The 13,671-nt window shown below is 53.6% G+C and overlaps 1 protein-coding gene across 5 annotated transcripts in view; it reads left to right on the plus strand.

Annotated features, from left to right (window-relative positions):
- MFN2 (mitofusin 2) overlaps window positions 1-13,456 on the plus strand; it is a 30,613-nt gene extending 17,157 nt beyond the window's left edge. For 4 of the 5 annotated variants that reach the window (XM_070404099.1, XM_070404098.1, XM_070404097.1 and 1 more), the window contains 13 exons: window positions 193-301; window positions 387-494; window positions 1,446-1,605; window positions 1,824-1,891; window positions 2,026-2,147; window positions 3,819-3,945; window positions 4,295-4,399; window positions 4,660-4,762; window positions 5,180-5,400; window positions 6,393-6,548; window positions 9,052-9,248; window positions 10,236-10,370; window positions 11,452-13,456. In XM_070404099.1, the coding sequence (XP_070260200.1) occupies window positions 193-301; window positions 387-494; window positions 1,446-1,605; window positions 1,824-1,891; window positions 2,026-2,147; window positions 3,819-3,945; window positions 4,295-4,399; window positions 4,660-4,762; window positions 5,180-5,400; window positions 6,393-6,548; window positions 9,052-9,248; window positions 10,236-10,370; window positions 11,452-11,521 (1,681 nt within the window). In that variant the 3' untranslated portion in view covers window positions 11,522-13,456. The remainder of the gene's footprint in view (window positions 1-192; window positions 302-386; window positions 495-1,445; window positions 1,606-1,823; window positions 1,892-2,025; window positions 2,148-3,818; window positions 3,946-4,294; window positions 4,400-4,659; window positions 4,763-5,179; window positions 5,401-6,392; window positions 6,549-9,051; window positions 9,249-10,235; window positions 10,371-11,451) is intronic. The other variant, XM_070404100.1, reaches the window with a different exon arrangement.
- The last annotated feature ends 215 nt before the right edge of the window (window positions 13,457-13,671 follow it).

Consider the following 13,671-nt stretch of genomic DNA (forward strand, 5'->3'; position numbering starts at 1 on the left):
AGGAAACACATGTTCGGATTACCTGGAATGTTCTGAAATGAAAAGTAAAAGTCCCTTCAGGAAGGGATGACATTTTTCTCCCCTCTTATCGCCGTCTCCTTCCCTTGCTTGGCTGCCTCAGGTCTGCCACAGCAGGAAGAACAGGACCCATGGTCTGTGTGCCTGATATCGGTTTAACCCTGTCACCTCTAGCCCCGGCATCGATGTCACCACAGAGCTGGACAGCTGGATTGACAAGTTTTGCCTGGACGCTGATGTGTTTGTGCTGGTGGCCAACTCGGAGTCTACCCTGATGCAGACGGTAACCCCTCCTCCGCCTTTCCCACGCTCCCAGGGCCTTGGCTGGCTGGGCCCCTCCTCCACTGAGGTCTTTCCCTCTCGTGCAGGAAAAGCAATTCTTCCACAAGGTGAGCGAGCGCCTGTCCCGCCCCAACATCTTCATTCTGAACAACCGCTGGGATGCGTCTGCCTCAGAGCCCGAGTACATGGAGGAGGTTGGTGCCTCTTTGTTCAGCAGTTTGGGGACTGCCACCCCACATGGGTGCCCGGGGCCCCTTCGTGCACGCCCAGGCTGCATCAGGTTCACGCCTTTCCTGAAGGAATTTCATCACCAAAGATTTCCCAAGGGTTCCCTCGGGTCACTGTGGGGTCTTCTGCCGGCTTTAAACACTCTCTTCACCTGCCAGTCACTTTCCCAGACCCTCCACTCTTAGAGGATTTCATCCAGGTCTGCAGAGCGTCCCCAGCACAGCAGCTGCACCCTTGTCTGGGGCCTGTGCTCACTTTGGTTCATAAAGGATTAATCATCATAGAACCGGCTCAGCTCTAGGAAGATATCCAGGAAGGAGGCTTAAAAGTGGGAGAAGAATAATTGGTTCATGTGTGAGATGAAAGAAACAGGAGTCACAGATTGGTAATAAGGGATGAAAAAGTGTGCAGTCCGCGGGCTGACATTGGCCAGTGTGACTTTGGCAAATTCCTCACCTGTGAGGTGGATGTAATGGAATCACTGCAGGGATGAAATCTCTCAACACGGAGAAAGCTGCGGCAGGTGGCCCAAGAGGCTGTTGGCATTTGTAAGTTCTAGTAGTAGAACCCTAGACTTCAGAGCTAGACAGGATTGTATATGGTGCCCAGTCATTTCATAAATAGGCCTTGGAGGACTCGGTTGTCAGCATAGAGCCCAGGTGGAGGTTTCTCAACTCCAGTTCCTTTCATTCTGGGGCACGAAAGTGAGACACTGGTTAGGCCCTCACCAGAGGCGGCTTGAGGCATGTGTTAGCATTTCTGCTTACATATGCATAAAATGCCTTTGGCAGGCCATCCCCTAGGAAACTCCCATGGCCATAATGCTTCTGGGGGGCTTGGTGACTAGAGAGCACAAATGGTGGGAGATGTTTCTCCTGCCTCCCCTGGTCACAGACACCCCTCTGCTTGGGCTCCAGGTGCGGCGGCAGCACATGGAGCGTTGCACCAGCTTCCTGGTGGATGAGCTGGGCGTGGTGGATCGAGGCCAGGCTGGAGACCGCATCTTCTTTGTGTCTGCCAAGGAGGCGCTCAACGCCAGGATCCAGAAGGCCCAGGGCATGCCCGAAGGAGGTGACAGTGAGACCAACTTCCTCTTTTCCCTAATGTTTGAGAGGTTTGGCCTCATGCTGTCAGCCGACAGAAAATAGTTCTGAGAAGGATGTGGTGAGAAGAGCCTGTGTGAGCAGCTCTTTGCTCCCCCCAGTGTTTAGCCAAGTGTCGCATTGGGGTGGCTTTGTGGGTTTTCACTTTCCTCCCTGCGCAGCTATTTCCAGACTAACATGCAGTTCTCCTAGGGGGCGCTCTTGCAGAGGGCTTTCAAGTGAGGATGCTTGAGTTTCAGAACTTTGAGAGGAGGTTTGAGGTGAGTCCTTTGATTCTGGTCTCTGGTGCCTCTGGGCTTCCCAGCTGTCACCGGCCACGTCCCTGGCAGTGAAACCAGAGCCTGGCCCTGGCTGGTGGCCGACGTGCCTCCTCAGCACCTCTTGTCTGTTCCAGGAGTGCATCTCCCAGTCTGCAGTGAAGACCAAATTCGAGCAGCACACGGTCCGGGCCAAGCAGATCGCGGAAGCAGTTCGCCTCATCATGGACTCTCTGCACATCGCGGCTCAGGAGCAGCGGTAAGGACCCGGGACCTCGGGCAGGCCTGCGTGAAGAGGGGATGCTGGGAAGTGACCGCCTCACCCCCTGCCTGGGACGATGGGCCAGGGGCAGAGCCCTGCCAGCGGAGCCGTCTCTGGGTTCCCATGCCTGTGCCCTTCCCCAGCCGCCAGGCCTCACTAGATGTACGCGGAGCAGCCTGGTGAGGGGACCGTTGGTGGTCTGTCCCACCGGGCCTGTGCAGCATGGCGCCCTGAAATGCCACCCTCACCAGCTCATGCTGGAGGCCTGGCCCAGAGCTGCCCCGGACACTACAGCCATTCTCAGAGCCCGAAGCAGAACACATTTTAAAAATAACCTTTTTTTGGAGAGATGTTAAAATATAGGAAGGCACAAAGATGAAAGCACCTTGCTACCACCACACAGAATTGATAGTGTTTTCTTTATATTTTTAAGTTAAAACACAAAAAAATGGAAGTGCCTTTGATTCTTCAGTCCCTTGACCCAGTGTCACTCTGCTCACCCCTCCAAGGCGACCATGACCATGATCTGGTGTGTAGCCCTATCGTCCATGTAAGAACTGTTTGCGTAAACCCTGAGGAACATGTAGTGTTGCTTTGGGTATGCTCTGAACGTACAGCCACAGCGTCATTCTGGGTTCCTGCGCAGTCTTTCACTCACCTCTCCTTTGCCTTCATCTGTGGGTACATGTGTTAGGAGCTGTGACTGTTAACTGCTAGAGAGAACGCCATGTGGATTGAGAATACCTCATTTCCCATTGACTGCTTTTTTTTTTTTTTTTGTCAATCCTCACCAGAGGATATTTTTCCTTTTTTTTTTTCCTTTTTTTTTCCCCCTTTTTTTTTTTTTTTTAGAGTGTGGAAGGGAGAAGGAGGAAAGAGAGAGAGAGGAACATTGATGTGAGAGAGACACATCGATTGGTTGCCTCCTGAAAAGGGGCCCCAACCAGGGCCAGGGATCGAGCCTGCAACCGAGGTACGTGCCCTTGACTGAATTGAAACCAGGACCCTTCATTGGCCACAGGCCGATGCTCTATCCACTGAGCCAAACCAGCTAGGGGCCCGTTGACTGCTTTTTAGATTTTATTTTTTTGCTGTTGCAAACCATGCTGCAGTGGACACCATTTACAGGCCCCCCAGGCACATTGATGCCCTCCTTTCTGGGAATAATTCTGGGAGGTAGGACCGTTCATTTTAGGTACGTGCATTTTCAGTTTTACCCAGTTTGACTTGGTTGCTTTCTGAAACATCTAAGCCCATTCCTAGTCCCACCAGCATATGTGCTGGAACCCTGTTTCCTGGCCCTCACACTGCTTGGGACTGGGTGAGTTTTGCCAGGCTTCTTGGAGGAGAGTACCGCAGAGGAGTGGGGTTGAGCATTTTTTCCCTCTGTTACTTGGTAGCACTTGTTCCAAACCCCTTGCAGGCATCTCCCCCGCTGTCACCACGTCTTCCTAATGGAAGACCCGAGAGTGAGTGGTTGGGCCATCTCTCCCTCTTCCCGGGAAGGGGATGAGCACATACCTGCATGTGTGAGTGACACTGCCAAGGCCCCGGGCCTCACTGCGGCCAGGACCACAGCTGGGCCCACCCAGGCTTTCCGGCAGCCTCTCTCGCTCCTCTGTTTAGTGGCTTGGGGGCCTGGGTCTTGTAACCAGCCCTCTCTCTCAGGGTTTACTGCCTGGAAATGCGCGAGGAGCGGCAGGAGCGGCTGACATTTATTGACAAACAGTTGGAGCTCTTGGCGCAAGACTACAAACTGCGGATTAAGCAGATTACGGAGGAAGTCGAAAGGCAGGTGAGAAACGGGTCCGATTCAGAGCAGGGTCCAGGGTGGAAAAGTGGAAAAGCAGACCTCCTCACCGAGGGCCTCCTCAGCCTGCAGGAGGAGCCCGTGGCCCTGGTTCCCGCACGCAGCGCCTTCGCCGGGTCCACTGGGCAGGGCACCTTCTCCAGATCTTAGATGAGCATCCAGTCAGCCAACCTCTCACATCCCTTCTACCTCAAACGCTTTAATTCCATGACGAGCGGAGGAGACGGCTGGCGTGGTGGGGGATAAGGATCTGGAACCGGAGACTCCCTTTAGACACTCTCCCAGTGCAGATTTGGGCACGTTCTTTCTCGATCCCTGATGTTTCCTTCTATAGGTGTCCACGGCGATGGCCGAGGAGATCAGGCGCCTCTCTGTGCTGGTGGACGAGTACCAGATGGACTTCCACCCTTCTCCCGTCGTCCTCAAGGTTTATAAGAATGTGAGTCATTAGCAGCAGTGCTCGCATTAAGCACCCCTCGATCCTTTTGGCTACTGGGTGGCATCTCCAAGCAGCCGTGATTCAGTCCCTGCTGGTCTGTCAGGACCTCTCAGCCGGGGAGACGGGACCAGGCCTCACTCAGCTCGCCCATGTCAGCTCCCGGGGCACGGGCTGACCAGCCTCCATCTCCTTGCCCTTTGGCCCCCAGAAGGAAGTCCTGACTGGGGTGCTTCTTTCCACAACCTCTCGTCTGGTTGCAGGAACTGCACCGCCACATAGAGGAAGGACTGGGCCGAAACATGTCCGACCGCTGCTCCACGGCCATCACCGGCTCCCTGCAGACCATGCAGCAGGAGATGATCGGTGAGTGCAGGGAACGCGGCTTGGGGGCCAGGCGGCAGAGACCACCTTTCCTATCTGTCACCTTTGATGATGAGTCAACTCGATGCCTTCAGGTTCTGGGTGATGTCATGAGTTCACTCCACACGCAGCCTCCGGAGCCGTCTTGTGTTACCACACGGGACCGTCACCGGCTGCGGGGCCTGCCCCTTAACCCACGTGAGGCATAGTGTTAGCAGGGGTGGAGCCCAGACCTGCCCCCCTGGGAGAGCTGGCCTGCCCGCCCGAGTGTGGCACCCCCGGACCCACAGCCCACTCATCGGGCCTGGTTCTGGGCAGAACCATCAGTGTCCTTGGCCATAGCTGCGGGCTCCCGTTCCAAGCCTCGGCCCTGGTGCGGCACGCGGAGCTGAGGTGCTCTCCCCGTTCTCTTCCTGACAGACGGCCTGAAACCCCTCCTCCCTGCGTCCGTGCGGAGTCAGATTGACATGCTGGTCCCTCGGCAGTGCTTCTCCCTCAGCTACGACCTGAACTGTGACAAGCTGTGTGCTGACTTTCAGGAGGACATCGAGTTCCATTTTTCTCTCGGGTGGACCATGCTGGTGAACAGGTTCCTGGGCCCCAAGAACAGCCGCCGGGCCTTGATGGGCTACAACGACCAGGCAAGCACAGCCCCTTACCTGGGCGTGCGGGAGGCCCACGGTCCCAGTGCTCCCACATCCACGCTGGCCGTATCCTGAGCACTGATGTTTGTGAAGTTGCAAATGCTAGCTGTACTTTTTTCTTTTCTTTCTTTCTTTCTTCTAATATATTTTTATTGACTTCACAGAGGAAGGGAGGGGGAGAGATAGAAACATCAATGATGAGAGAGATTCATTGATCAGCTGCCTCCTGCAGGTCCCCTACTGGGGATCAAGCCCACAACCCAGGCATGTGCCCTTGACCAGAATCAAACCCGGGACACTTTAGTCCACAGGCTGATGCTCTATCCTCTGAGCCAAACCAGCTAGGGCTGTATTTTTTTTCTAATGCATATTACTACTATTAAATTACATTAAAGTAAATATCTTTAACCATTATAATAATACATAACTTAAACCTGAATGACATAAAATATCTCTCCATATGCCATTAAAAATATTTTTCCTCACCCAAGGATATGTTTATTGATTTTAGAGAGAGGGGAAGGGAGAGAGAGAAACATCAATGTGAGATGGAAACATTCATGGCTTGCCTTCTGTATGCACCCTGACCGGGAACCAAACCTGCAGCCTTTTGATGTAAGGGATGATGCTCCAGCCACCTGAGCCACCGGCCGGGGCTCCATATTCCATTTTAAAACTGAGATTTTTACACCACCTCTCTGTATTGTACTTTAGTTGTTGCACGTGCTACTCTTGGTACATGTCCCACGCTTTGGGATGCTGAAGCCTTCCAAGGTGGCCACTGCTCACATTTCGGGGTATCCCACAGTGCTCACCTTTGGGCTAGCAGGTCAGCTCTGAAGCTCAAATCCTCTTCGCAACCTGTTGGCCTTTTGGAAATTGGAAAGCCACCCCTGTCCTTGTTTCAGGACCCCTAGCTTTGAGGGTCACTGAAGGTTTCATTGAATGAGCCCCATTTTTCTTAGTCCTCTCCTTGTTTCTCTCTTCAGGTTCAGCGTCCCATCCCTCTGACGCCAGCCAACCCCAGCATGCCCCCTCTGCCTCAGGGCTCCCTCGCCCAAGAAGAACTCATGGTTTCCATGGTCACTGGCCTGGCCTCCCTGACGTCCAGGACCTCCATGGGCATCCTGGTTGTTGGAGGAGTGGTCAGTGACAAGCCCTGCTCGGGAGGGGTGGGAGGTGGGAGGACAGGTGGCTGACTGAGGGGCACAGTCCTGGTGGTCCCTGTGTGGCACAGCTTGTTCACCCCCATCAGAGACTGAGTGTTCTCTTCACTGATCTGTGCCAGTGTGCAGCCTCAGCCCTTTAGTATATATACTTACTGACCTGTTTGCCTCACTCAGCTGGCATTTAGGGTAGCTCCATTCCCATTTGACAGATAGGAAAGACTGATTACCTTGCAGGCTTTGAGCTCTGGCCCCATCTAACTCTAAGGCTGTGCTCTTTCCCCTGTAGGGCCTGCATTGCATGGTGGGTAGGAAAGTGACCCAAGAAATTGACAGGCCTGGGTTCTAGAGAGGTGGGTTCCAGGAGTGTCTCATTTGTAGGCAAGAAAACCAAGAGCAAAACTTGAAAGGGTTTAATGCAAAAGAGGCCAAGCCCAACCTTGTCTCTCCATCTCTTGGTTTTATGGCCCTTTGCTTTCTACCCTAAGGCCTGAGATTGCAGGCTGCCTTCTTTTTAAAAAAATATATTTTTATTGATTTCAGAGAGGAAGTGAGAGGGAGAGAGAGAGAGAAACATCAATGATGAGAGGGAATCGTTGATTGGCTGCCTCCTGCATGCCCCCTACTGGGGATTGAGCCTGCAACCTGGGCATGTGCCCTTGACTGGAATCGAACCAGGGACCCTTCAGTCCACAGGCCGACGCTCTATCCACTGAGCCAAACCAGCTAGGGGTGCAGGCTGCCTTCTTGATAACTGGGGTCTCCTGTACTTCCTGATCCAAGAGACACTGCAGCCAAGATAACTTATACCTTGAATTATTTTCTTTTTTTAAGCTTACATTTTTTAACAAGATTTTTTATTGATTTTTTAGAGACAGAGGAAGGGAGAGGGAGAAAGAGAGAAAAAAACATTGATATGATGGGGAAACTTGGATTGGCTGCCTCCTGCATGGCCCCTACTGAGGATCGAGCCCACAACTCGGCCATGTGCCCTGACCGGGAATCGAACCAGCAGCCTTTCAGGACAACGCTCAACCAAATGAGCCACACTGGCCACGGCTCTTTCTTTCTTTTTTTTTTGTTGTTGTTGTTGATTTTAAGAGTGCGTGTGTGAGAGAGAAACATTGATTCGTTCCACTTTATGTATTCATTGGTTGATTCTTGTATGTGCCCTGATTGGGGATCAAACCCACAGCCTTGGTGTATGGGGATGATGCTGCAACCAACTGAGCTACCCGGCCAGGGCTACCTTGAATGTTCTTGATGACGTGGGCGAGTTCACTCTATTACGGACATTTGATTTGTAGAAATGGTGGCTGAATGTAACTAACAAAATTGCCTTCTCAGCCTGTAAGACCAGGGTGAGGCCCCCGAGGCCCCTCTCCCTCCCGGTCCGCAGAGGCACATGTTCTGGTTCTTCCGCAGAGGTGACCTGGCAGAGGGTCATTCGCTGAGACCCTGACCCTTGATGGCTATGTAACCCTTTTACAACATCTCGTTTTACCCAAACAACCTGTGAATTGGTGAAGACCGTTATGCTGGTTTTGGGGGAAACAAGTGCACAGAAACACAGCCAGGATGGCAGGCAGCCCTGGAGCCTCAATTTCCAGCTCCAAGTCCAGTGCTCTTTGAATGTAGCCACACTGCCTTGAAGCAAAGTGCTACAAACAGGACAAAAAGGAGCCATCTGCTGGGGAGCGATGCGTGGAATGTGACTTGTCAGTGTCATCAGAACGTTGATCCTCAAGAATTCTGTGTGCTGCCCGGCTGAATGGCTCAGCTGGTTTAGCTCGTCCTGTGTACCAAAAGGTTGCCAGTTCTGCTCCTAGTCAAGGTACATACCTAGGTTGCGGGTTCAATCCCAGGTCAGGGCACGTACGGAAGGCAACCAGTTTCTCTCTCGTACTGGTATTTCTCTTTCTCCCTTCCTCTGTAAGCAAGTCCTCAGGTGAGGATTTAAAAAAAGAAAATTCCGTGTGCCTGGACCTGTACCCCTACCCACTGTTTTGCATAACTCATGTGTGCAAACACCAAGTTTCCCTTATTTTTTATTTTTGGTTAATCCTCACTTGAGGATATTTTTCCATTGATTTTTAGAGAAAGTAAAAAGGAGGGGGAGAGACAGAGAGAATGAAACATGGATGTGAGAGAGAAACATCGATTGGTTGCCTTCCACACACGCCCTGACCAGGGCTGAGGATTGAGCCTGCAACCTAGGTACATGCCCTTGACCAGAATTGAACCTGGGACCCTTCAGTCCATGGGCCAATGTTCCATCCACTGAGCAAACCGGCTAGGACCCTTATTTTAAACTGTAGCCGGTCCCTGCTCTTTTGGCCTCAGTGGGGTTAAAGGAGATGTTGAAAGAGGTGTTTTGAGTCGAGGCACGAAGGCCCCTTGACGGGCTCTTGGGAAAGTCCTGGCAGGGACGGGCTGAGAGGATGGACGGTGGGAGCCTCAGCTGACAGTTTTGCCTCTGCAGGTGTGGAAGGCGGTGGGCTGGCGGCTCATCGCCCTGTCCTTTGGACTCTATGGCCTCCTCTATGTCTACGAGCGTCTGACCTGGACCACTAAGGCCAAGGAGAGGGCCTTCAAGCGCCAGTTTGTGGAGTACGCCAGCGAGAAGCTGCAGCTCATCATCAGCTACACCGGCTCCAACTGCAGCCACCAAGTCCAGCAGTGAGTGGCCGGCAGCCCTGAGCCAGCACCAGCTCCCACGGTTCAGGCTTCCCTCTGGGTCCTTTCTAACCTGGAGACCATTGGGTCCTGAGCACCATCCAACCCTGACCTTCAGCCGTGCGGTGCTACCTTGCAGCCGGGGATGGGGAGTGGCATCTCCAGGGACACCTGTGTCCTGACCTGGGACCACCTGAGAGTCTGGTTCCCTAAGGAAGGAGGACTGGACAGATGAGGGACGTTACTTTAAAGGTTGCCTTAAAGCAGCCGTGGGCAAACTACGGCCCGTTTGAAGTGAATAAAACTAAAAAAAAAAGACCGTACCCTTTTATGTAATGATGTTTACTTTGAATTTATATTAGTTCACACAAACACTCCATCCATGCTTTTGTCCCGGCCCTCCGGTCCAGTTTAAGAACCCATTGTGGCCCTCGAGTCAAAAAGTTTGCCCACCCCTGGCTTAAAGGCTTGTAGTTTGGATGCAGCTTTGAAGTTCTGAGGCACAAGCTCATCCGTCCTGACACAACTCTGGTCGGGTGGGAGTGGATCGCTGGGTCTGGTGGTGGGGTGCATGCTAGCTGCCGTGTGGCACGCCCTCGGCGTTTGCTCCTCCAGCCTTTAGAGGCAGGCATTTTTCTTGGCATTTGCCTTTTCAAAATGGAGAAATGGAGATTTAAAGAGTAGTCACTTGTCCCTGGTCACTAGGCTGATTAGCAGAAGAGCCAAGATCTCAATCCTAGTCTCACGATATGATGCCCTGCACTCCTGGTTCTGACACGGTGGTGATAGTGAGTGTGTGTGCTGGTTGTGACGTGCATGGTCTCAGCATGGGGTAGGAGGGCTCTACCGAACAGGACTGGTGCAGGGCAGAGCTGCCAGCAGGCGACAGGCCTGGCGGCTGCCCGACTCTAGGTTGGTCGGATTTAGTCACCACCTTTGTTCTCTAAAACAGCCACTTCGCCCGGTTGATCCCGACTCTCTCCTCCGCAGGGAACTGTCTGGGACTTTTGCTCATCTGTGCCAGCAAGTGGATGTCACCCGGGAGAACCTGGAGCAGGAGATTGCTGCTATGAACCAGAAGATCGAGGTTCTTGTTTCACTTCAGAGCAAGGCAAAGCTGCTCAGGTGAGGAGGCCTGGGCGGTGTGGGCTGTGTGTGTGTCACGAGCACACAGCTCCTGGCGGGGATTTAGCTTTTCCCGTGTAAGACCAGGTGTGGTGCCAGCACTGTCCCCCGGCACTGGCAGTCACGGCCGTGGTGGCAGCAGAGGAACCAGGCGGTGTGGGGCTGTAGGGTTACAGCTCACTGGCACCTTCTCAACTGCAGCGTCTCGGGCACTTGACCTGAACTGCTCTGCTCAGCCTTCAGCAGCCTTTTCTGTCCTTGACTGTCCACTGTGTGCTGGGGACACTGGGCTAGGCCCCCGCATGCATTTTAGTCCGTTTCTCTCTGAGCTCAGGAAAGGGGGGAAGCCAGCATTTACCCACAGGGAAGCGGGTTAGGTGGCACGTAACTGGCAGAAACCAGATAGGAACCCAGATCTGCACAGGTCTGTCGAAACAGCTGGAGAGGATATTGATCTGAGGAGCCAGGGGTCCTGGGTTCTGGTCCAGGCACTTGTGTTCTGGCCAATCACTGAGCTTTCCTGTGCCTCACTGCTTCCCGTCTATAAAATAGTCAGGTTTCATGATGCAGCCACAGAGCTGAATGTGTGTGCTCGGCACGAGTCCCCGGCCGCTCAGCCTGAGATAGCATCAGCTCACGGGGACCTTGTGCTTCCTGCCCCCGCCCCTGGGGGCAGCACCCAGGAGCTGCGTCATTGGCACGGGCCCCAACCCAGGGAAGTGGACTTCCCCCCCCTGACTGTGTCCATGTGCCCTCCCCGCCCACCCCTGGGGCAGCCATTTTCCAGGGACACACTCATCCCCGGGGAACTAGCAGGGTACATGTGGGGAGTGTCTGCTGCTGGTCAGCCACTGGGGACAGGATGAACCTGAGATGGACAGGCAGCGAAGCAGAGTTCCCACCAGTTCAGGGCCTGGTCCGTGGTCCCAGGGTGAAGCAGACACAGCTTGCAGCTTGGAAAGTCTCTCCTCGTGTGTAAGAAGGGTTTTGGAGGGGTTTTTGTGCCAAGAATAGCTTGGCATATAATGCTAGTATTACCTATTATTATCAGCTGTCACCGCTGGAAATCATTTCTCTGCAGGAATAAAGGTGGTTGGATGGACAGTGAACTCAACATGTTCATGCACCAGTACCTGCAGCCCAGCAGATAGTGGCAGCCCGGAGCCGGAGCCGGAGCCTGTGTGGAGAAGGGCGGCGCTGCCAGCCGATGGGACACCTCCAGGGCTGCTCCTGTCTGGCCGCCGCCATGAGAATGAAAGCACCGGTGTCTCACTGTTTGGAGCCCTTCAACACTAGTCGCTTTCCCCCTCCTTCGCCTGCTGCTGCGGGAGATTTTCCGGCTCACCCCCTAGAGGAGACTTTTTAAACGACGACAGTGTGACACCGAGGAATCAAGTCGAGTCCTCTCTGCTTTGTCAGAGTCACTTGACTGAGCATCACTGGGTGCTGGGTAAGGTCCTGGCTCCCAGCCTCACCGCATGCCTGCCTGGAGCCCTCACACCCTCCTCCAACACTGATGCCGGCCCTGCACACCTGTGCTCCTTGCGCCCAGCACACCCGCAGAAAAGGCCACTCTAAGGACTCTGGGATTTTCTTCCCAGATCGCATTGGCGTGGTTCTGTCCCAGAAGGACTGCGCTTGTGTCGGTCGGTCCTTCAGCTTTCGTGCTTTGTCCGTGCGCCGAGCCTCTCAGACACGCGTTGGTGGGGCTCGGTGCGCATGCCCTGGGTTTTGGGTGAGGTGGGCCTGTGCCACGAGGGGGAGGAGGATGCTGCAGAGGCGATTTGATGGCAGTGGTGAGAGTAGCTTAGGGGAGCTTGTGTGTGGAGGGCTGTGCCCCTCCTGACGCCTGTGCCGTTGGAGGGGCGGGCCTCCCTGCTCTTCGTTGTCAACCTTGTTCTAGTTTCGGTCCTTGGCCTGCGTAGTCTGGTTTTATTATTAGTGAGAGGTGGTTTGGTCCAGAGTGCTAAAGGATGTAGTAGAAGGGAAGATGGTGGCAGGAAGGGGCCTTGGTGGCAGGCCGGGGGGCGTGGGCCCCTTTCAGGACGACAGCTGGAGAAGGTGGATTCGGGGCAGAGCAGGGCCCTCCATTAGACCTCACTCTGTGGGGCCCACGGGGTCTGAGAGTCACCCCACCGGCTTGATTGCATCCCTATTGTGCCCCTTAAGAGACATGTCCCACCCCCAGCTTGGCCCACCCGCCCCTGGCCGAGCATCCTCTGGGCTGAGTCTGCGGTGACACTGCAGCTGGCCAAGGACAGTGTGGGAACCCTGGGCCCCACCTGTGCACTCCCCATCCCCAGAGCCTCCCACCGACACACATGGCCTCCTCCTGTTAACTTTGAGACGTGTTTTCCGCTGTTAGTGGTTAAAGTGGGGGCTGGTTCCTGTCTCCAGTGTGTTAGCTGTCTGGGCGAGCCACCTTTGGGGACAAGCCTTTGCAGCGCAGGTCAAAGAACATGCTAGAAAGAAAGCAGCCCCTCTTCCAGCAAGAGGCGGGGCTCGTCCTGCCCTTTTGAGTCCACGTGCTCTCTGGCCTCGGGATGTGAGTTGATGGCCTCTGCACACATGGGTGGCCACGCAGGGGCGTCCCCTCCAGGTCCCACTGGTCTTTGAAACTGCAGTCTGCACTGTTGTGTGGAACAAAGGGATGGGCTTCGCAAAGGGCGTGTGGTAGGAGGGCTTGCTGAGTGTCCTGCAGGCCTGGCTGGTGTCACCTCACAGCCAGGGAATCAGTGTCCCACAGTTCCAATGAAGTTTGTGCTTTGGGGGTGAAATTATTTAATATAACTAAACATGAATTTTTTTAAATGTAGCCCCTGGGCAATGAATGAAAGTTGAACTTAAACAATAAGTAAAATGAAATACGTACACCGCGGGGGAGACTTTCTGAAAGGAGTGTGGCAAAGACACTTTAATTTAATGCTGCTGACTTTGTTCTCTGTGTTTATGTTCATTTGCTGGAGTGAGACATGCTTGACAGTGAGTTTTTTCTCCGATATATTTAAGGTGATATATTTGCCTGAATTGCTCCTGTATCATTGCTGATAATATTGGAAATGAAAATAAAGCTAGTTGGGAACCCACTGTGGGATCTTCTCAGTTTACTATTCTTCTGTAAACTCCCTCCGACATAACCGAGTCTGCAGGTTAGTATTTAAAATGACCTTGTGTGCCCATCAGTAGATGAGTGGATTAAAAAACTGGTACATCTACACAATGGAATACTATGCTGCAGTAAAAAAGAAGGAGTTCTTACCATTTGCAACAGCATGGATGGAACTGGACAGCATTATGCTAA

This window comes from Myotis yumanensis, unplaced genomic scaffold (assembly GCF_028538775.1).
Source record: "Myotis yumanensis isolate MYYU_CA2020_CCGP unplaced genomic scaffold, mMyoYum1.0.hap1 SCAF_2, whole genome shotgun sequence".
Taxonomy (NCBI): Eukaryota; Metazoa; Chordata; class Mammalia; order Chiroptera; family Vespertilionidae; genus Myotis; species Myotis yumanensis.